At 58.3% G+C, this 20,315-nt stretch overlaps 2 protein-coding genes and 1 long non-coding RNA gene across 3 annotated transcripts; 2 read left to right on the top strand and 1 right to left on the bottom strand.

The window, feature by feature from the left end:
- Positions 1-595: 595 nt before the first annotated feature.
- LOC136493613 (uncharacterized) lies at positions 596-19,371 on the top strand. Its single transcript, XR_010768394.1, has 3 exons — positions 596-1,059; positions 18,012-18,167; positions 18,604-19,371. It is a non-coding gene; the product is annotated as an uncharacterized lncRNA (long non-coding RNA).
- On the top strand, positions 7,709-8,743 carry LOC136493836 (uncharacterized). The gene is made up of 3 exons (XM_066489970.1): positions 7,709-7,747; positions 7,832-8,240; positions 8,319-8,743. Exons 1-3 carry the CDS (start codon positions 7,709-7,711, stop codon positions 8,741-8,743), a joined length of 873 nt encoding a protein of 290 aa, XP_066346067.1.
- On the bottom strand, positions 11,800-16,125 carry LOC136494533 (uncharacterized). Its single transcript, XM_066490682.1, has one exon. It carries the CDS (start codon positions 15,900-15,902, stop codon positions 12,741-12,743), a length of 3,162 nt encoding a protein of 1,053 aa, XP_066346779.1. The 5' UTR covers positions 15,903-16,125; the 3' UTR covers positions 11,800-12,740.
- Positions 19,372-20,315: the final 944 nt, after the last annotated feature.

Below are 20,315 nucleotides of genomic sequence, written 5' to 3'. Positions count from 1 at the left end.
GCGTTCATGATGTCGTTCGTAAGCTTCTTAAGGGCCCGTCGTTTAGGCTAATTCCCGGCGGGAACGCTTCCTGACAACGGTTGGCCGTATAAAATAGAGTAACCTTCCTGGCTGATTGGTTCCGGCCCTGGATTCCGTGCGAAACGAACGTGCCCTAAACTTCTTCCAGCTTATTGCTAAACTTCATGAATCATGATCGGTGACCCGTCTTCTATTTTTTTTTGAACACGAGGAGTCTCCCGGATACTCTTAACCAGAAAGGTGAGGCGCCACGCAGGAGCCGGCGCTCAAACCACGGGCGGGCGACGTGAGCCCCTCTCAGCTGACCAAACCGAGCACCCGCTCGATTACCGTGACAAAAAAAAGTCTTCTGCCACAACAACAACAACAAAAAAAAAAGTTTCCTTGGCCGTTCCATCATACACCCTGGCTCTTAACCCTTTCGTGGAACAGATCACGCTCAGACTCCGGTGGCTTACATCAGCTATGACGTCAAATAAGAGACGAAAAAATTATCTTTATTTTGGATTTTACTCATATAAGTAGACATTGTAATATGGTAAGTAGTAGCTTATATTCTAGATAGATCAGCTAGTCAGTCGAGTCATTCTGGTTTCAACTGAACCCGCCCTTCCTCGTCTCCCCCGGCCCTCAAACCCTGCACCTCCCCGTCTCGCCCGTCCGCTGCCCGCTCCGGCTCATCCCCACGCCGTCCCATCGCCTGGCCCTCGCCCCTTCCAGTCCCACCCGGCTGCCCTGCTCCGCCCCCGTCCAGCCGCCCGGCTGCCTCGCTCCGTCCCTGTCCCTAGCCACCTCTCTCTCTTCCTCCCGACGCACCTCTCCCGGCTCCTGATGTGGTTTCCTTGATGTAGGGATGGCTTCTGGTGTGCAGCCGCAGTTCCAGTACACGCAGCCGCCGTCGAAGGTGCTTTACCTGCGGAATCTGCCATGGGACTGCACTCCCGTGGAGCTGGTCGAGCTGGGATCCCGTTCGGGAAGGTCGTCAGTGCCAAGTGTGGCGTCGGTGCCAACCGCAATCAGGCATTCTTCATCGAATTCGTGAGTACCACCAGCTTTCCCTCCTGCTTATGATAGCCAGTCCGACTCGTATTTTCCAGCTTTTGTCTGTCTGGTGGACACGGAGATGGCAGAACCAGACGATGAACTATGAAGATCGGACTCATAACTTCATAAGTAGTACAGTACTGAATTGTGGCGAAGTGGTTCTAATATACTTTAGCTATCTAGGTTACTTGTTCAGGGGACGAATACATTCAACGAGACCATCCATTAATCTCTAGAATTGTATTAGTGGCTTGTCACTGGAACTGACCGATTCGATTTGACTGTGAAATTAGTAATGATTGTACCCCCTCCGTTTCTTGTCGCCTAGCTTCTATGATATGGGGTGAAAAGGAACTATGTTAACCCTGTTAAGATGTCTTAGCCAAGAAAAATCCCATGATTATGTTGTCATACACTTCCTTTTTTGGTTAAAAGAAGTGAGATGACTGAAAATATGTGGAAAAGGGGTGCTACGGTGAGCCTTTCTCCAAAACCAAGGATACATGAGAATTAGGTGAATCATTCAATTTTCGACCCCATTTTCCTGATAGCTACTGATACGCATTGTCGGTGCTTTGGAACCAGGGGTCCCTCAACCAACGAGTGAATTTGTGCTGCGTGCCCCTAATCCCGGATGGTGATGCAAAGAGACACAAGGTTTATACTGGTTCAAGCCATCGAGGCCCTACGTCCAGTCTGAGAGATCGATCTTGTATTCTTTGCACCGGAGTGCTCGTAGTAAGGGGTTACAAACTAGGTGAGAGAGGGAGCTAGTCCCCGGTCTCGGCGTGGGTGGCGCGGGCTACTTGAGGCGTTGTTCCCAAGCAGCGTAGGAGTGCGTAGTTCTAGCGGTGTGTTCGTCTCTCTTTTTATCGCGCCTAGAAATGGCCCCGGTCCCTCCCTTTTATACCCCAAGGGAGACCTGGGACCGTACATAGATTGCTACACAGCGCTTCTGTAAATGGGGTGGCGTGTCCGAGCCCTGTAGCCGGCCACTGTTGTGGTATGGTCGATGGAGTGGCCCCGTCCTTGTCGTGTAGAAGTGACGCGCCGGTCATACTCGATTTTGTGTGTCGTGGGGCTTCAGTACAGCTTGATGCAGGATATGGCGGGCTACGTGCTGGTCACCGTGCAATGACGTCGTAGGGAGCAGCGGCCCTGCAGATGCCGAGGCCGAGCCATCGCGGGGGGCTCGGCGGACGTGGATCCTCAGGCTGCCGAGCCCCTGAAGCAAACTGCCGAGGCCTTGGGGAGCTATTGGACCTGGGTACTGATTCCGAGGCCACAGTAGCCCAGACGTGGCTCCCCACGCTGTGTTGTCCTCGGAGCAGAAGTTGGCAGCACAGTGAGGCATGGGCGTCTACCATGTGTATGGTGGTTAGTACAGTGGCGGGTAACCCCTGCCCAGTCCGGGCGACGTGCAGGTCATCGTGTGATGACGTCGTGGGGAGCTGTGGCTCTGCAAGTGCCGAGGCCAAGCTATCGCGGGGGGCCCTGGCGGACGTGGGTCCTCAGGCTGCCGAGCCCCTGAAGCAAACTGCCGAGGCCTTGGAGGGAGTTATTGGTCCTGGGTACTGATTCCGAGGCCACAGTAGCCCAGACGTGGCTCCCCATGCTGCGTTGTCCTTGGAGCAGGAGTTGGCAGCTCAGTGAGGCATGGGCGTCAACCATGTGCATAGCGGTTAGCACAGTGGCGGGTAACCCCTGCCCCGTCCTGCCTCCTGTCCCGTTGGCCATTCCGCTGCACTGTGCCGAGCATGCGGCCGATGTCAGGGGCAGCAGTTGGCTGAGTTAATGCGACACGACGTTTTGTCAGAGGGACGGGAGAAGGAAGAGGCAGCGGAGTGCTGCCGAGCCTGCCTCGCGCGAGACGGAGGGTCAGTGGCTCGGCCGAGGCCTTTGGCGGGGAGTCGCTCGAGGTCAGTGGTGAGGGGGCCTCGGGCGAGTCGGAGATTCGTCCGAGGCCAGCGGTGAGGGGGCCTTGGGCGAGTCGGAGAATCGGCCGAGGCCAGCGGTGTTTAGCTGGTTTCGATCTTTACGAAGTCTACGCAGTCGTTTTTTGGGTCTTGCTTAGGGTACCCCTTCTCACGGCATCCGACAGTAGCCCCCGAGCCTTGGGGGGAGTGAAGGTACTCCCCCTGAGGTTCTGATGAGGATTGGCTCTCGACAGTTCCTGTTGGGATGGTGTTTGTACTCGAGGCTTTGGTGGGTGCGCGCGAGCGCACCCGCCGGGTGTAGCCCCCGAGGCCCTGGAGGAGTGATTTCACTTCTTCAGGGGCTTTTTTCTCCTTCGAGTGAGGGGTGTTTGCCGGGCCCATGGGTGCGAGTTCGGATCGCAGGGCCTTGACGATGCTGCGGAAAAAGCCCCTCAGCCTCCGCCTGGAGCGAGAGGGCCGTCAGGGGTTCCCCCGGCTTTTTGTACGACCCCCGTACTTCTTTTTCGCTCGGAAGGAGGGGTGGAAGATGCCGCGCTACCCTCGGTGGGCGCGAGCGTCGGCATTTCCGGTGAGCTGTTATCGGGTAAGTCCGAGTGGAGGCCCGTACCCCGTTCGCTGGGGGTCGGCTAGCGGTCCGGGGACGCGCTCCAAGAGTACCGGCGGGTTTCTCTAGTGGGTGCCGAGGCCGTTCGCTGGGCCTCGGTGGCTCGGTGCCTCCCTATGGTGGGATCCCATTCGGAGACCTCCCTGCCGGTCTCGGACACGACACAGGGTGCGCCCGTACAGGCTCGCCCGTAGTCGTCCCTGACTCTTTTGCCCTGGGGCAGCTGTCGAAACCCCCGGGTGGGTCGCTTTTGTCTTTATCTTGGGCGTAGGAAGAGCCCCCGAGCCTCCGCACGGGGCGAGAGGGTGGTCAGGGGTCCTCCCGACTGTTTTGTCCGTCCCCCGCACGTCCTTTTCGCTCGGACGGGGGGCTGTTTGCCGAGCCCACTTGTGTGCGAGCTTGAGCCGCTGGGTCTCGGCAAAGTTGCAGGAGGAGCCCCCGAGTCTCTCGCGCGGAGCGAGAGAGCGATCAGAGGTCCCCCTGGCTTTTTGGTTCGCCCCTCGCGCGTGAGGGTCTGTCTGCCGAGCCCCCCTCGGGTGCGAGCCTAGGTCGCGGGGTCTCGGCGTCTTTAGCAGAGGGAGCTCCCTAGCCTCTGCACGGAGCAAGAGGGCCGTCAGGAGCTCTTCTGGCTTTTTGAACGACCCTCGCGCTTCCTTTTCGCTCGGAAGGAGGGTTTGTTTTGCCGAGCCCCCTCGGGTGCGAGCCTAAGTCGCTGGGTCTCGGCAATGTTTTTTGCAGGAAGAGTCCCTTAGCCTCTGCGCGGAGCAAGAGGGCCGTCAGGGATTCTCCTGACTTTTTACTCGACCCTCGCGCTTCCTTTTCGCTCGGAAGGAGGGGTGGAATGTGCCACGCTACCCTCGGTGGGCGCGAGCGATGGCAGTTCCGGTGAGCTGTTATCGGGTAAGTCCGAGTGGAGGCCCGTACCCCATTCGCTGGGGGTCGGCTAGCGGTCCGGAGACGCGCTCCAAGAGTGCCGGAGGGTTTCTCTAGTGGGTGCCGAGGCCGTTCGCTGGGCCTCGGTGGCTCGGTGCCTCACTACGGTGGGATCCCATTCGGAGACCTCCCTACCGGTCTCGGACACGACACAGGGCGTCCCAAGCGTTTCGCTTGCTTGGGCCTCGGCCTCGTATAGGCTCGCCCGTAGTCGCCCCTGACTCTGTTGCCCTGGGGCGGCTGTCGAAACCCCTAAGGGCCCAGCCTTCGAACCCCTGGACCGTAGCGGGCTCGGTGCCCAGTTCCTTTGCCTGAAAGGAATGGGGGGGTTATTTCTCTCCCTACGGCTAACAACGGCAGGCGCGTCTTTTGAGGCGACTTTTTCGGGGCAGTGAAACGGCGCCTGCTGCTGCTGCGGTTGGACGTGACGTGGTGTCTGCCGACGGGACGTATCTGCACGCACGATTTAATGAGGAGGGAGTGGGCGCGTGGGCGGTAAAACCGGATCTGGATAACCGCGCCGGATCTTTTGGGGGAAACTTCCCCGATTTCGTCGCCCGGCGGTTTCGCCCTGTCCCTGCATAAATACGCGAAGAACCTCGCCCTTCCCCTTCTTACCTTTTCCGCACTCGCCTTTGCTGCCTCCGTGCCGTTGCTGAGAGCATAGAGCGCCGGGGAGGAGAAGGAGAAGGGCGAGAGACTGAAAGAGAGAGGGAGAGAGATTACCGCCGTAGCAGCGTCCTCCGCCGCGCAATGGCTGGTGGTCCCGTCATCCTCCCGGCGGATCCCTGGGAGCGGTCCGACGTCACCGAGGAGAAGCTGCAGTCGCTCGTGGAGGCCGGCCTTCTTCGCCCGATCACCGACCCTGACGAGCCGGAGTGGATTGCTCCGGGGAACGAGTCGGAGCCGAGGCCGCGCGACGGCTACGTGGTGAGCTTCGTCGTCTTCCACGAGCGAGGCCTCGGGTCGCCGGTGGATAACTTCATGCGGGCGCTCCCGCACTACTATGGCGTGGAGCTTCACAATTTCAGCCCCAACTCCATCGCGCAGGCGGCCATCTTCGTCGCCGTCTGTGAGGGGTACTTGGGGATCGCTCCCCACTGGGAGTTGTGGCTCCACTTGTTCCGAGCGACGTTCACCACCAAGCCGGGGGGAACGAGGGGGGCTCGGAAGGTGCAGAGGGCCGGCGGCTGCACCCTTCACGTACGCCAAGACCGGCAGTCCCTCTACATCCCGGCCCAGCTGTCCTCGTCCAACCGTCGTTGGTATGACGGCTGGTTCTACCTCCGTAACGACGGCGGAGGACTTCCCCCTTATACCGGGCGGGTTGTAGAGAGTCAACCAGAGAAATGGGGATACGGCGTCGTCAAGGTCGATCAGCCTAGGCTGGAACCGCTCTTGAGGGCCTTGGGGAAGCTGCGTGACCACGGCCTTTCGGCGGCCGTGGTCGTGGCGGCTTTTCACCGCCGGAGGGTGTTGCCGCTGATGGCCCGGCGGCGGCGGTTGTTCGAGATGACGCCGGGCGATCCGATCGCTGGTGTCAAGATGTCCGCCTTCGCCCTTACCGACGATGAGATCCTGCGTCGGGTGAGAGAGGCGGTAGACGGGAAGCCGAAGATTGACGATTTGATGCCGTTCCCGATGCGCCCGTCGCGGGGGTATGTCTCGCTGGTAAGTTGGATGTTGTCGAGGCTTTCGCGGCCTTCTTGTTTTTCGTTTTTCTTTTTCTTTTTTGTCTGTTGTCTTACTTCGTTGTTCCCACAGGGGATAAGAGACGTGCGAGGCTCCCCGCCGCCCGTTCCCGAGGACGCCCGGCGGCGATCCGTGAACAGGGCGCGTGCCGAGGAGGAGAAGAAGAAGAAAGATGCCAAGGAGGCGAAGCGCACGAAGAAGCTCCTCGCGCGCGAAAAGCTGGACGCCCGTCGCCGGCGTCAGAAGCTCGACGGTCTCCCGTTGGAGCCGTCTCCCTCGTCGTCGATGTCGGATTCTTCGGGCGACGGCGGCGGGCGCGAGGTGGGGACGGCCTGCCTGGAACACCTCCCCGACATTAGGGAGATGGTGCCCGGGGCGCCGGCAAGGAGCCTGACGCTCCCAGGAGGAGGAGGTGTCCCGGGGCCGGTGGCGGCTCGGCCTGGGGCCGAGGCCGACACACCCGAGGCGCGGGTGTTGGAGGAGCGTGCCGTCAGCCCGACGGGTTCGATGGTGGAGGTGGAGCCGGCGACGGTGGGGGCGACCCCATCGTCCCCGCGAAGGGTCGAGGAGGTGCCGGGGCCCGACGGAGGCCAGCTGGCACCGGTGGACACCGAGGCCGCGCTGCTGCCACCACCGCTGCCGTTGCAGAGGAGGCTGGCGGTGTCGAAGCGGCTGCATCCCCGTTCGCGGTAAGCGTTTTTTCTGGTGGAGTCCGTAGTACTTCTTGTTTGCCCCTCGGTCGCATGCTGACCTTGGGAGTGTCTTTGCTTCCAGCCAGACGCATCTGGTGGAAGATCCTCCCTTGGCGCCCCGTAAGGCGCTCAAGGTGAATGTTAGCTCCTCCGCCCATCAGGCAGCGGAGGCGCAGGCTGGCGTGCAGCGTGGCGCGGCGTCGGGCGGGGCCGTTTTGGAGGAGGCGGCTGCCCAGGAAAAGGGTGCCGAGGCAGCCGCGGAGCGGGTGGAGGAGGAGGAGCCCACGCCTCGCGATGTCGCGAGTCTTGGGGCGAAGGAGGCTGGGGCGTCCACCATTGCCGAGGCCGTTGAGGGTGAGGCCGGAGCCCCCAAGACCTCTGAAGCCAGGGCGGTGGATGCTGGGGCCACCGAGGTAGAGATGGCGGAGGCCAGAGCCCCCGGGTCCGTCGAGGCTGAGGCGATGGAGGTGGAGACGGAGCAAATTTTGGCGCCGCCCCTGGTTCAGACAATCTCGTCTGATGATTCTTCCCGAGGGAAGGAGGCGGCGGACGTCGAGGAGGCCAGTACCGCGGAGCAGCCGGTCCCAGATCCCGCCGAGGGGAGTTCGGCCCTTGCCCGGCTACGGCCCGAGCCCCGTGGGTGGAACTTCCCGCGTGTTTTCTGGCGGAACCAGGCTGATCCCGAGGGGGAGCCTGTGTTCGCCCTTGAAGATATCGCAGAGGGGGGGCGGTGGGATACCCTCGAGCAGTACCGCCAACTGGCAGTGCGGTCGCTGCAGACGGCGATGACTATTATGGGACGGGACTTGCCCGGTGTCACCCAGGTAAGTACCTTCCTCTCCCGTGCCGAGTTGTTTTCTCTTCGAGTCCCCTCGCAGTGTTTTGACGCGCGTTTCTTACCTTTATAGGAGCTCGAGACCCGGTCCCTTGGGAAATCGGTGTTCCTACGAAGGGAGAGGGATATCTGGGACCAGCTCCGGCGGCAGAAGGGCCTGCTCGCCGACGCCCAGGGGCTTTTGTCAGCGCGGAGTGCGGAAGTGGAGGACCTCCGCCTTCGTTGTGCTGACCTTCAGGCCGAGTTGGTCACGGCTAAGGGGCAGGCTGCCCCCTTGGAGGCGAAGATCAAGGAACTGGAGGAGGAGCGAGACTCCTTCAGGTCTCGGGCCCAAGAAGCGACGGCCTCTGCGAAGGCCACAGCCGGGCAGCTGGGTGCGGAGCAGAGCGAGCATCAGGCGACGAGAGTCGCCTTGGCAGAGGTTACCAAGGCGGCCGAGGCCTCTCGGGTCGAGGTCCTAGCCTGGAAGAACAAGGCCGAGGGTAAGTTCCGCTGAACCGTGTTCCTTGTTCCATTTGTTCTGGTTCGCGTTTGACTCCTGACCCCTCGTTGCGACGTAGATCTGAAAAAAGAAGCTTCCCAGGCGGCTGAGGCCTCCGTCGCAGCGCAAGCGGCGCTGGATGCTGAGGTCCGGGAGCACGAGGCGTTACGTAGCGCTGTCCGTACCGCCTGCGAGGCCCTGGACGTCGAGGAGGTCCAATCAGCCAGCTCCCTTGGGAGCCGCCTGATTGCGTTGAGCGGCCGCGTCCGCGAGAGGCTCCGGGGGGCGTTGCACACGGGTGTCAAGCGTGCCCTGGCCGTCGTCTCTTCGCACTACGCCATCAACCTCGAGGCTGTCAGCGACGGCTATGTGTTGCCAGAAGATGACGAGGAGGCTGATGCGGAGGTCGTGAAGCTGTTGGAGGCGGCCGAGGCACCTGGCACGGCGCTGGCTGGTCTATTTGAAGAAGAGGTGGTCCCTCCCGCGCCGGCCACCGATCCTTGAGCTTTGACCTGGGCCAAAAGGGGCCATGTAACCGGATTGAGTTAGTTGCTGTATCGTGACGTTTTTGTGGCTGTTGAGGCCTTTTAAAGTATTTGCGTATGTGCGTCTTTTAACCGTTTTCTGTTCTACTTCCAAGCCTGTGCCCTCTGTCTCGATCTTGGGAACCCGCAAAGAAATCCCTCGGGACTTAAGCTGTCCTTCGGCGAAGGGTGGTGAGGGAGCTGCCGTAGCCCAGAGGCGTAGGCCGTTCTCACGACTCGACCGGCCCTTTGGCCTCTAGACAAACTTTTGGTCTTTTGGGTTTCTTGTGAAGGTCCCGTCGGAGCGCGAGAGAGTTTGGCGTAGAAGTTTTTTGAAAGACCATTAACAAACGGTGTTCGAGACTTAGGGGGTTTCGGGACTTAGGGGGTTTCCCCTTTTTAGCCCCCGAGGGAGGCTCGGCTTTGCAGAGGCAGAGCCGAGTCTCCCTTATAGCGCTATCGTGACGTCGAGCCCCGCCCTCTGCATAGAGCCTCCTCGGAGCCTACGCTGTCCTTTGGGTGAAAAAGGTGGTGAGGGAGCTGCCGTAGCCCGGAGGCGTAGGCCGTTCTCACGGTTCGGCCGGCCTTTTCGCCTTTGAGGCGATCGTACGGTCCTTAGGTTCTATACAATCGATTTGTCTATAAGGGGGGGGGGTTCCTCGAAAGATTATAACAACTAAGAACGCCTCTTTATTGTATTTCGAGGAACAATGTAAACAACGTTTGGAAATTTAAGGGTAGAAACGACGTAGCTGTTCTATGTTCCAAGCGTTTGTGAAGATTTGGCCCTTCTCGTTGGCCAACTTGTAGGTCCCAGGCTTCAGCACTTGAGCGACGATGTACGGCCCTTCCCAGGGTGGGGTCAGCTTGTGGCGGCCCTTGTTGCTCTGCCTCCGTCTCAGCACCAGGTCGCCCACCTTCAGGTCTCGGCTTTGGACGCGCCGGGCTTGGTAGCGTCGTAGGGCTTGCTGGTACCTGGCTGAGTGTAGCAGCGCGACGTCTCGGGCTTCCTCCAGTTGGTCGAGGGCGTCTTCGCGGGCAGTGCGGTTGCTTTGCTCGTTGTACGCCTGTAGCCTCGGGGAACCGTATTCTAAGTCAGTGGGGAGGATGGCCTCGGCTCCATAGACCAGGAAGAACGGTGTGAATCCCGTGGCTCGGCTTGGGGTATTTCTTAGGCTCCAGATGACTGACGGGAGTTCGGCAAGCCATTTCTTGCCAAACTTCTTCAATTGGTTGAATATTCTTGGCTTGAGGCCTTGTAGGATCATGCCGTTGGCACGCTCTACTTGGCCATTCGTCCTTGGGTGTCCTACGGCCGACCAAGCCACCCGGATGTGGTGGTCGTCGCAGAACGTCAGGAACTTGCGTCCGGTGAATTGTGTCCCATTGTCAGTGATGATGGTGTTAGGAACCCCGAACCTGTGGATGATATCGGTAAAGAACAGCACCGCTTGCTCGGATTTGATCTGAGCGATCGGACGAGCCTCGATCCATTTGGAGAATTTGTCGATAGCTACCAGCAGATGGGTATGGCCCCCGGATGCCTTCTGCAGAGGCCCAACCATGTCCAGCCCCCACACAGCGAATGGCCATGTGATGGGGATGGTTTGGAGGGCTTGGGCCGGAAGGTGCGTCTGTCGAGCGTAGTACTGGCATCCCTCGCAGGAGCGTACTAGCTTCGTGGCGTCGGCCACCGCCGTTGGCCAATAGAAACCTTGGCGGAAGGCGTTACCTACGAGCGCCCGAGGCGCCGCGTGGTGCCCGCAGACTCCCGCGTGCAAGTCCCAAAGTAAGGATTGGCCAGCCTCGGTGGTGATGCATCGCTGGAGAACACCAGATGGGCTACGCCTATACAACTCGTCGTCGCAGAGGGCGTAAGTCTTGGCGCGTCGCGCAAGCCGTCGGGCTTCGGTTCTGTCAGCGGGCAGTTCTCCTCGAACGAGGTGATCAAGGAAAGGGACTCGCCAGTCCGTTCCTTGGTCGACCTTGGGAGGCTCTGCGTCAATCGCCATGGCCTCGGGCTCGGCGGGCGAGGTCTCGGTGGCAGAGGGGGCCTCGGGCCCTGCGGTGGGCTCGGCCGATGGGCCCTCTTCCATCGCTGAGGCGTAGTCGACGGATGGCTTGTGGAGGTCTCTGGCGAAGACGTTCGGGGGGACCGGGGTCCGTGCAGACGCCATCTTTGCTAGTTCGTCCGCGGCCTCGTTGAACTTTCGTGCAACGTGGTTGAGTTCGAGACCGTCGAACTTGTTCTCCAGGCGACGTACCATCGCGCAGTACGCCTTCATTTTGGGGTCATGGCAGCTTGACTCTTTCATCACCTGATCGACGACGAGCTGCGAATCACCCCGTACGTCGAGACGTCGTACTCCAAGTTCGATGGCAACTTGCAGGCCGTTGATGAGGGCCTCGTATTCGGCGACATTGTTGGAGGCGGCGAAGTGAAGCCGGATCATGTAGCGCATGTGTACTCCGAGGGGCGAGACCAGGAGCAGGCCCGCGCCAGCCCCAGTCTTCATCAGGGACCCGTCGAAGTACATGGTCCAGCATTCTGATTGGATCTGAACGGGTGGCAGCTGTGTGTCGGTCCATTCGGCTACAAAGTCGGATAGGACCTGTGATTTGATCGCCTTCCGAGGCGCGAAGGACAAGGTTTCCCCCATGAGTTCGACAGCCCACTTGGCTACTCTACCCGAGGCCTCCCGGTTTTGGATTATCTCTCCCAGAGGAAAAGACGACACCACAGTCACCGGGTGGGACTCGAAGTAGTGACGCAGCTTGCGTCGAGCCAAGACTACTGCGTAAACCAGCTTCTGGATGTGGGGGTAACGCGTCTTAGTTTCGGAGAGCACTTCGCTGATGAAGTAAACAGGTCGTTGGACGGGTAGAGCATGTCCCTTCTCCTGCCTCTCGACTACTACGGCCGCGCTGACCACTTGGGTTGTCGCGGTGACGTAGAGCAAGAGGTGCTCGCCCTCGGCGGGCGGTACCAGGACGGGGGGGTTGGTCAGCAGTGCTTTGAGCCTGGCGAGGGCTTCCTCGGCCTCGGCGGTCCAAGAAAAGCGCTCGGACTTTCTCAAGAGGCGGTACAGGGGCAGGCCTTTTTCGCCGAGGCGCGAGATGAAGCGACTTAGGGCCGCAAGGCATCCCATGACCCTCTGTACTCCCTTGAGGTCTCTGATTGGTCCCATGCTGGTTATAGCTGAGACCTTCTCTGGGTTGGCCTCAATGCCGCGTTCCGAGACTATGAATCCCAAGAGCATGCCTCGGGGGACCCCGAACACGCACTTCTCGGGGTTGAGCTTGATGCCCCTCTCTCTAAGGCATTTGAAGGTCACCCTCAAGTCATTCACGAGATTTTCGGCCTTTCTGGTTTTGACCACGATGTCGTCTACGTAGGCCTCGACGGTCTGCCCAATGTTGTCGCCAAAGACCTGGGTCATGCACCGCTGGTACGTGGCACCTGCGTTTCTGAGGCCGAAGGGCATCGTCACGTAGCAGTACATGCCAAACGGTGTGATGAAGGAAGTCGCGAGCTGGTCGGACTCTTTCATCTTGATCTGATGGTATCCGGAGTACGCATCGAGGAAAGACAGGGTCTCGCACCCTGCGGTGGAATCAACGATTTGATCGATTCGAGGTAATGGGAAGGGGACCTTTGGACAGGCTTTATTCAGACCGGTGTAGTCTACACACATCCTCCACTTCCCATTTTTCTTCTTGACTAAAACGGGGTTAGCCAACCACTCCGGGTGGGATACTTCCTTGATGAACCCGGCCGCCAAGAGCTTCTGTACCTCCTCCCCGATGGCCCTGCGTTTTTCTTCGTCGAAGCGCCGCAGGCGTTGCCTCGCCGGTCTAGATCCAGCCCGGATGTCCAGGGCGTGCTCGGCGACTTCCCTCGGTATGCCCGGCATGTCCGAGGGACTCCATGCGAAAATGTCGGCGTTCGCACGGAGAAAGTCGACGAGCACGGCTTCCTATTTGATGTCGAGGGTGGCGCTGATTTTCAGCGCCCGGTCGTCGGGGCATGCGGGGTCGACTGGGATGAGTTTGATGGTTTCAGCGGGCTCGAACGCCCCCGCGCGACGCTTGGAGTCAGGCACCTCGCCACTGAGCTGGTCTAGGTGGGCGATGAGGGTCTCGGCCTCCGCAAGGGCCTCGGCGTACTCGATGCACTCGACGTCGCAGTCGTATGCATGTTCGTACGTGGATTCGATTGTGATGACACCATTAGGGCCTGGCATCTTGAGCTTGAGGTAGGTATAGTTGGGCACTGCCATGAACTTGGCGTAGCATGGTCGCCCCAGGATGGCGTGGTAGGCTCCCCCGAACCCGACTACTTCGAAGGTGAGGACTTCCTTGCGGTAGTTGGAAGGGGTGCCGAAGCAGACGGGAAGGTCGATGCGCCCGAGGGGTTGCGTGCGCCTCCCCGGCACGATGCCGTGGAAGGGTGCAACGTCGCCTCGTAGCCTCGACCGGTCGATCTCTAAGAGCTCCAGGGTGTTGGCGTAGAGGATGTTGAGGCCGCTGCCTCCGTCCATCAACACCTTGGAGAGTCGGGTGTTGCCGATGATCGGGTCGACGACCAGCGGGTACTGCCCGGGATTCGGAATACGGTCGGGGTGGTCACCTCGATCGAAGGTGATCGCCTCTCGGGACCAGTCGAGGTACTGGGGGGTGGCCACCTTGACCGAGAAGACTTCTCGGCGCTCCCTCTTGCGCTGCCGCGCCGTAAGGCATGCCGAGGGCCCACCGAAGATCATGAAAGCGTTGCGTACCTCGGGGAACCCGTCGTCCTTGTCCTCGTTCCGACCGCCGGCGCCCTTCTGCTTGGCGTCGTCGTCGGGGAGCCCGAGCTTGGCGTAGTAGCGCCGCAGCATGGTGCAATCCTCGAGAGCATGCTTCACCGGACCTTGATGGTAAGGGCAGGGCTTCTTCAGCATGTCGTCGAATAGCCCGGGGCCACGGGGGCCTCGGGGATTCCTGCGATCTGTTGTGGCGACATGGATGGCCTCGAGGACCTCCTGCTTCCCTGGGCGACCCTTCTTCTTTTTCTTTGGGAGGTGGGAGGCTGAGGCCACGGGGGCCTCTTCCCTCCGCTTACCCTTGCAATCGGCGTCGGGGAAGATGGCTCCGACAGCCTCTTCCCCTGAGGCGAAGCTGGTGGCGATGTCGAGGAGCGCGGCAGCAGAGCGCGGGACGTTGCGTCCTAACTCTCGGACCAAGTCCCGACAAGTGGTGCCGGAGAGGAAAGCCTGGACGATCTCCGAGTCGCCGACGCTGGGTAGCTCGGTGCACTGTTTGGAGAAGCGCCGGATGAAGTCTCGGAGAGACTCGTCCGGCTTCTGGCGGCAGCTCTTAAGATCCCAGGAATTCCCGGGGCGTACGTAAGTGCCCTGGAAGTTCCCGACGAAGATCCTAACTAAGTCGCGCCAGTCGTGGATTTGCGAGGGAGGGAGATGCTCGAGCCAGGCTCGTGCCGAGTCCGACAAGAGCAGAGGGAGATTGCGGATGATGAGCAGGTCATCGTCCGCGCCGCCTAGCTGGCAGGCCAGGCGGTAATCGGCGAGCCAGAGCTCCGGGTTGGTCTCGCCGCTGTACTTCGCGAGATTGGCCGGCTGTCGGAACCGGGCGGGGAAAGGAGCCGCGCGGATGGCCCTGCTGAAGACCCGAGGGCCTGGCGGCTCAGGGGAAGGACTGCGGTCCTCACCGCTGTCGTAGCGACCGCCTCGGTGCGGGTGGTAGCCCCGGGCGGCTCCGTTGTCGTGGCGCCGTCGCCCGCCAACTACTTCGTGGTCGCCCCGTGCCTCGCGTTGGTCTCTAGGTCGATCGCGTACCGAGGGGGCCCTGTTGACCGTCGGCGTGCGAGCGGCCTCGGGGCGGACCGAGGCATCCTGGCCCCGGCGAGGTTGCGCTGCGGGCTGCTCCGAAGTGCCTCCGCGCCGGCGGGAGGCGGAACTTTCGGCCTGCTGCACCGCTGCGGTCTCGAGGAGGTCGCGGAGCTCTCCGCGGACCCGTCGCCCCTCGGTGGTGGAGGGCTCGGGCATCGCTCGGACCAGCATCGCAGCCGCTGCGACATTCTGGCTAGCGCGATTAAAGATTGGGGGTGGCTCTCCCCCCTCGTTATCGTTGATGCGGTGATGGACGTCGCGGGCCCTCCCTCGGGCTCCTCCGCCCTCACCACGCCCTTGCTGCTCCTGCTCAAGAGTGTCCCGAAGCTGTTGCAGAAGGAGTCGGTCTTGTTCGACCTTGGCTTGAAGCTCGCGGAGCTGCTCCAGGTCTGGGCGTCGATGTCCCCCGCGAACAGGATTCTCGTTCCGTGCTGCCGGGGGTTCGAGACGCGGAGGTGTGGCGTCGCCCGCCCCTGCCCGGGGCGGGGAATGGTTGCCTGTCCTCTCGTCCTCTTCGCCCGCCCTTGGCATCCCGAGCCCGACGTGGAAGCACTCACGAGATGGATCGTAAGTCCCTTCGTCGTCGGAGTCGGAGTAGCCGAGGCAGTAGTCGCTTGCAGCCAAGAATTGGCGCAAAGCCCCAGGGTTGTGGAGTTCGGAGAAGTCCGCCCCGGGCCATGCCTCGTCCTCGTCCGAGGAGTCGGAGCGGATGCTCAGGTCGGGAGCGAAGCGCTGGCGGCGTTCCGAGGGGTGCTCGTGAGTGGCAGCGTAAGCGTAGGCGTAAGAGGCGGCGGCATTTCTCAATCCAAAGGGGGATGGCGACGGTGCCGTCTCCATATTCTGCCCCGCCGGGGTCGGCTCTCCAGGGAGTGGTGGAGCGGAGCTAGACGGCTGGGTATCGCCGCAAGCCGCCGGCGATTTTCCTTCGTCCATGCTCAGGCCAGACAGGTCCCCAGCCAGGGACCCCGTACCAACAGCTGGTCGTAGGGTATCGGCGGGGAGTGGCGTGCCGCCCTGGGTTCGCGTAGCGTCGGGGTGGCCTTGCTCGCGTCGTGCCTGGCGAGCATGGCGAGAGCGGCTGCCCGGGCGCCGCCTGCGCCTAGGCTGCCGGGGCGTGACTTCATCGTCGGACGGTGGGGCTCGAGGGGCGAGGAGCACCATGTCGTACTCATGCCCTAGAGACATGAACTCTAGGCTTCCGAACCAAACTATGGTGCCGAGACGCAATGGTCGTACGGGGTCTGCCATCCGGAACTTGCTAGGATGATGAAGCCGACACGCAGCGCCCCCTACCTAGCGCGCCAACTGTCGGTGCTTTGGAACCAGGGGTCCCTCAACCAACGAGTGAATTTGTGCTGCGTGCCCCTAATCCCGGATGGTGATGCAAAGAGACACAAGGTTTATACTGGTTTAGGCCATCGAGGCCCTACGTCCAGTCCGAGAGATCGATCTTGTATTCTTTGCACCGGAGTGCTCGTAGTAAGGGGTTACAAACTAGGTGAGAGAGGGAGCTAGTCCCAGGTCTCGGCGTGGGTGGCGCGGGCTACTTGAGGCGTTGTTCCCAAGCAGCGTAGGAGTGCGTAGTTCTAGCGGTGTGTTTTTCTCTCTTTTATCGCCCCTAGAAATGGCCCCGGTCCCTCCCTTTTATACCCCAAGGGAGACCTGGGACCGTACATAGATTGCTACACAGCGCTTCTGTAAATGGGGTGGCGTGTCCGAGCCCTGTAGCCGGCCACTGTTGTGGTATGGTCGATGGAGTGGCCCCGTCCTTGTCGTGCAGAAGTGACGCGCCGGTCATACTCGATTTTGTGCGTCGTGGGGCTTCAGGTACAGCTTGATGCAGGACATGGCGGGCGACGTGCTGGTCACCGTGCAATGACGTCGTAGGGAGCAGCGGCCCTGCAGATGCCGAGGCCGAGCCATCGCGGGGGGCTCGGCGGACGTGGATCCTCAGGCTGCCGAGCCCCTGAAGCAAACTGCCGAGGCCTTGGGGAGTTATTGGGCCTGGGTACTGATTCCGAGGCCACAGTAGCCCAGACGTGGCTCCCCACGCTGCGTTGTCCTCGGAGCAGAAGTTGGCAGCACAGTGAGGCATGGGCGTCTACCATGTGTATGGTGGTTAGTACAGTGGCGGGTAACCCCTGCCCAGTCCGGGCGACGTGCAGGTCATCGTGTGATGACGTCGTGGGGAGCTGTAGGCTCTGCAAGTGCCGAGGCCAAGCCATCGCGGGGGGCCCTGGCGGACGTGGGTCCTCAGGCTGCCGAGCCCCTGAAGCAAACTGCCGAGGCCTTGGAGGGAGTTATTGGTCCTGGGTACTGATTCCGAGGCCACAGTAGCCCAGACGTGGCTCCCCATGCTGCGTTGTCCTTGGAGCAGGAGTTGGCAGCTCAGTGAGGCATGGGCGTCAACCATGTGCATAGCGGTTAGCACAGTGGCGGGTAACCCCTGCCCCGTCCTACCTTCTGTCCCGTCGGCCATTCCGCTGCACTGTGCCGAGCATGCGGCCGATGTCAGGGGCAGCAGTTGGCTGAGTTAATGCGACACGACGTTTTGTCAGAGGGACGGGAGAAGGAAGAGGCAGCGGAGTGCTGCCGAGCCTGCCTCGCGCGAGACGGAGGGTCAGTGGCTCGGCCGAGGCCTTTGGCGGGGAGTCGCTCGAGGTCAGTGGTGAGGGGGCCTCGGGCGAGTCGGAGATTCGGCCGAGGCCAGCGGTGAGGGGGCCTCGGGCGAGTCGGAGAATCGGCCGAGGCCAGCGGTGTTTAGCTGGTTTCGATCTTTACGAAGTTTACGCAGTCGTTTTTTGGGTCTTGCTTAGGGTACCCCTTCTCACGGCATCCGACACGCATATCGGATTGTATCACGCCTTTGTGTTGTATCAAATATAGGTACGACATCCTTCCTGGCGTATCATTGATACATAGGTCAGAAGTGTTGGTACTAACTTATTTTCTTACAAATCAATTGTATTAATGTTTGTCATATTCTGTTTTTTTTTATCGGATTGCTAACATCATGTAACATATATTTGTCCTGCAGTTTGTTGCAACAAAGTGTTGTTAACTTCATTGAAAGAATATGTAGCTTGAAACTTTTCTCCACGAATATATACATAGCAGTTTTTGAGGAGCAGTTATTTATTGTCAGCAGCATTTTCTTTTAATCTTTTAGCTGTATTAACTAGGTTTATCGATAATCTGTATGGTAATTCTCATGTGATAAATCTCATACTGAGATCTCTGAGTTGGTAATATGTGTTTTACTGTTGTGGAATGACAAGCTCTATTTTATCACAAAAAGAGCTGGGAAAAAGGAAGGGAGTGGGCTGATAAAAGCTAATGCATGGCACCATCGTGCAGATTCTATTTCATCTGTCGTTGCCCAGAGGAATCCTAGACAGTTGAAGGATGAAATTTCTTTGGTAATTCTATGAAATAGCTGCACAATGTCCTTGCACCTCTATTAATTCTTCGTTTGATGCTTCCTTGTCATCTAGCACAGCAGACTAGAAGGAGGTGAGTTCCCTACTTTGTTAACTGTGGTGGAAATAATTCTGTACGTCATCAGTTACACTTTCTATATTTCTGATAAGCTAAGTATTGGCTATTTTATCCATACAAACCGGTAGCCTACGTTTGTTTGTACAGCTCACACTTGCATAATTTGTTTGTTAGAAAAACTACAGAGGAAATGGACGGAAACTCCTTTGACTCTAATGAAAAATTATAGAATAATACTTCAATATCCATGATTCATCTACTTGATGAATGGTGTATTGTTCAATATTTAATTCTTTTTATCTTTGTGTACCGTACAGAAAATTTAGGCAGTTTCTGATAGAAAAATTCTTCTATTGGGGCCATCTCTACAAATTTTTCATAAAGCTAATTAAATATTTTGGTTCATTCATTTTGGTCTGACCCAGGTCTGTTTGCTGCAAATTCCAATCAGATTTCGAGAGAAATGCGCAGCTGCGTAAGAAGACAAATACTCGGCAAAGTCCACCTATGATGGCTTCTTTTTGGGTTCTACACAATTCAGTCCATGGGAGAGGATCCGGAAACTTGGGTGCTGGCCAAGTGCCGTTTCTTCCTTTGGTTGGTGGCGCACGACCGGTGTTGGATGGCTGATCGTCTGGCTAGGCGTGGATTACTTCACCCCGGACAATGCCCTCTATCTGACCGACCAGGAGGATGAAAATATAAATCATCTCCTAGTTTCTCGTGTGTTCGCACGACAGTTCTGATTATATCTTCTTTGGCAGGTAGGCCTCCATTCATTAACTCCGCAGCCTCTGGTATGTTCTTTTGATGAGTGGTGGGCAACAGCTGAGGCTTCTACAAGCGGCCTGTTATGACAAGGGCTCAATCCTCTCATAATTCTTGGGGCTTCGACTTTATGGAACCATCGAAATCCGCGTGTCTTTGATGATGTAGCCCCCAACCTTACTGGTGCTTTGATCGCTGCTGGGGAGGAGCACCATTTGTGGTCAATGGGGGCTTGGCGGGGGCCTGAGGGTTATCCTTCTTGATGGGCCCCCTCCGTGGAGGTTAGACTAAGTTGTGTGGTCGTCTCTTCCTAGTTCATGGGCGCTTATGTAATCTGATTTTTGAGGTGTGGTGTTGTAAGGGCTTCTGCCCACTCTTCTTCTTCTTATTATTTTTAATATAATGAAGCGTGGCTCTCCTGCTTTTTTTTTTTTGAGAAAAAACGACAACATTTCCACTTTGGGGCAGGTAAATGACATGATCAAGTTGGCTGGAATTATTGCAAGTGGCATTGTGCTTGATTGAATTCCTAATAGAAAGTTGGGCAAGAAAATAAACTAGAATGGATGTCTTGTATCCTGTCTGGATTGTTGAACCATTGCAGAAGTAGGATAGATATATGTGCTTGTCTACAAGGGGTATTGTTTTGCTAAAACCTAAAATGATGGATCAGAAAGGCAATGCCCCATAATTTCACTAAAATCATTGTTTGTTTGCGATTTCAGATTCCTATCCTACCATCCGAAAAGCAGAACAATGTGTCTACTTGTGTCTTCAGAGCACTTAATTCCTCTTTAACAAGCGATGAACTAACCATTGACTTTTTAAAGCTTTAATTCTCTTGTTATTAGCCACCTCGGTCAGCTGTACGATTTAATTAAATCCAAGGTTGTACTGTCTATTTCAGTTTGCTGATCATGGTGGTGACTTTCCATGGCACAGTCAGTTGTACGATTTAATTGAATCCAAGGTTGTACTGTCTATTTCAGTTTGCTAATCATGGTGGTGGCTTTCCATGGCTCCAAGGCGAGGACTGCTGAACAATTCCAGGAGCAGTCTCGAGACATGGAAATATAGAAATTTGAAATCATGGTTTACCTTTTTTGTTTTGATAGCGACGCACGGACATAAAATTGGTGATCACATAAATTTGACTAACATAATGTTAAAAGCATGATTTGAACTGTGCCTTATGGGGCTTTATGCTTATGACCTCAGAATTATTTTGACCGTCATCGTCATGGAGGCGCTGAACTCACTCATCAGAGAGGCCGATCGCCGGTTGGCGCTGACACCTCTGCCTGGACAAGCTATCGCTCATCGTGCATCGCTGTATGCTGACGATCTGGTGCTGCTGGTTGCCCCAAATACAAATGATCTGCACTGCGTGATTCA

Source organism: Miscanthus floridulus, chromosome 11 (assembly GCF_019320115.1).
Source record: "Miscanthus floridulus cultivar M001 chromosome 11, ASM1932011v1, whole genome shotgun sequence".
NCBI lineage: Eukaryota > Viridiplantae > Streptophyta > Magnoliopsida > Poales > Poaceae > Miscanthus > Miscanthus floridulus.
The sequence above is the reverse complement of the archived record's forward strand: the minus strand, read 5'-3'. Positions and strand labels throughout refer to the sequence as shown.

Excerpts from the sequence above, each read along its gene's own strand:
- LOC136493836 (XM_066489970.1), top strand. The coding sequence starts at position 7,709 with ATGACTATTATGGGACGGGACTTGCCCGGTGTCACCCAG. Across the intron at positions 7,748-7,831 it reads ACTTGCCCGGTGTCACCCAG|GAGCTCGAGACCCGGTCCCT; the intron begins GTAAGTACCTTC and ends TTACCTTTATAG. Across the intron at positions 8,241-8,318 it reads CTGGAAGAACAAGGCCGAGG|ATCTGAAAAAAGAAGCTTCC; the intron begins GTAAGTTCCGCT and ends GTTGCGACGTAG.
- LOC136494533 (XM_066490682.1), bottom strand. The coding sequence starts at position 15,902 with ATGGCAGACCCCGTACGACCATTGCGTCTCGGCACCATAGTTTGGTTC.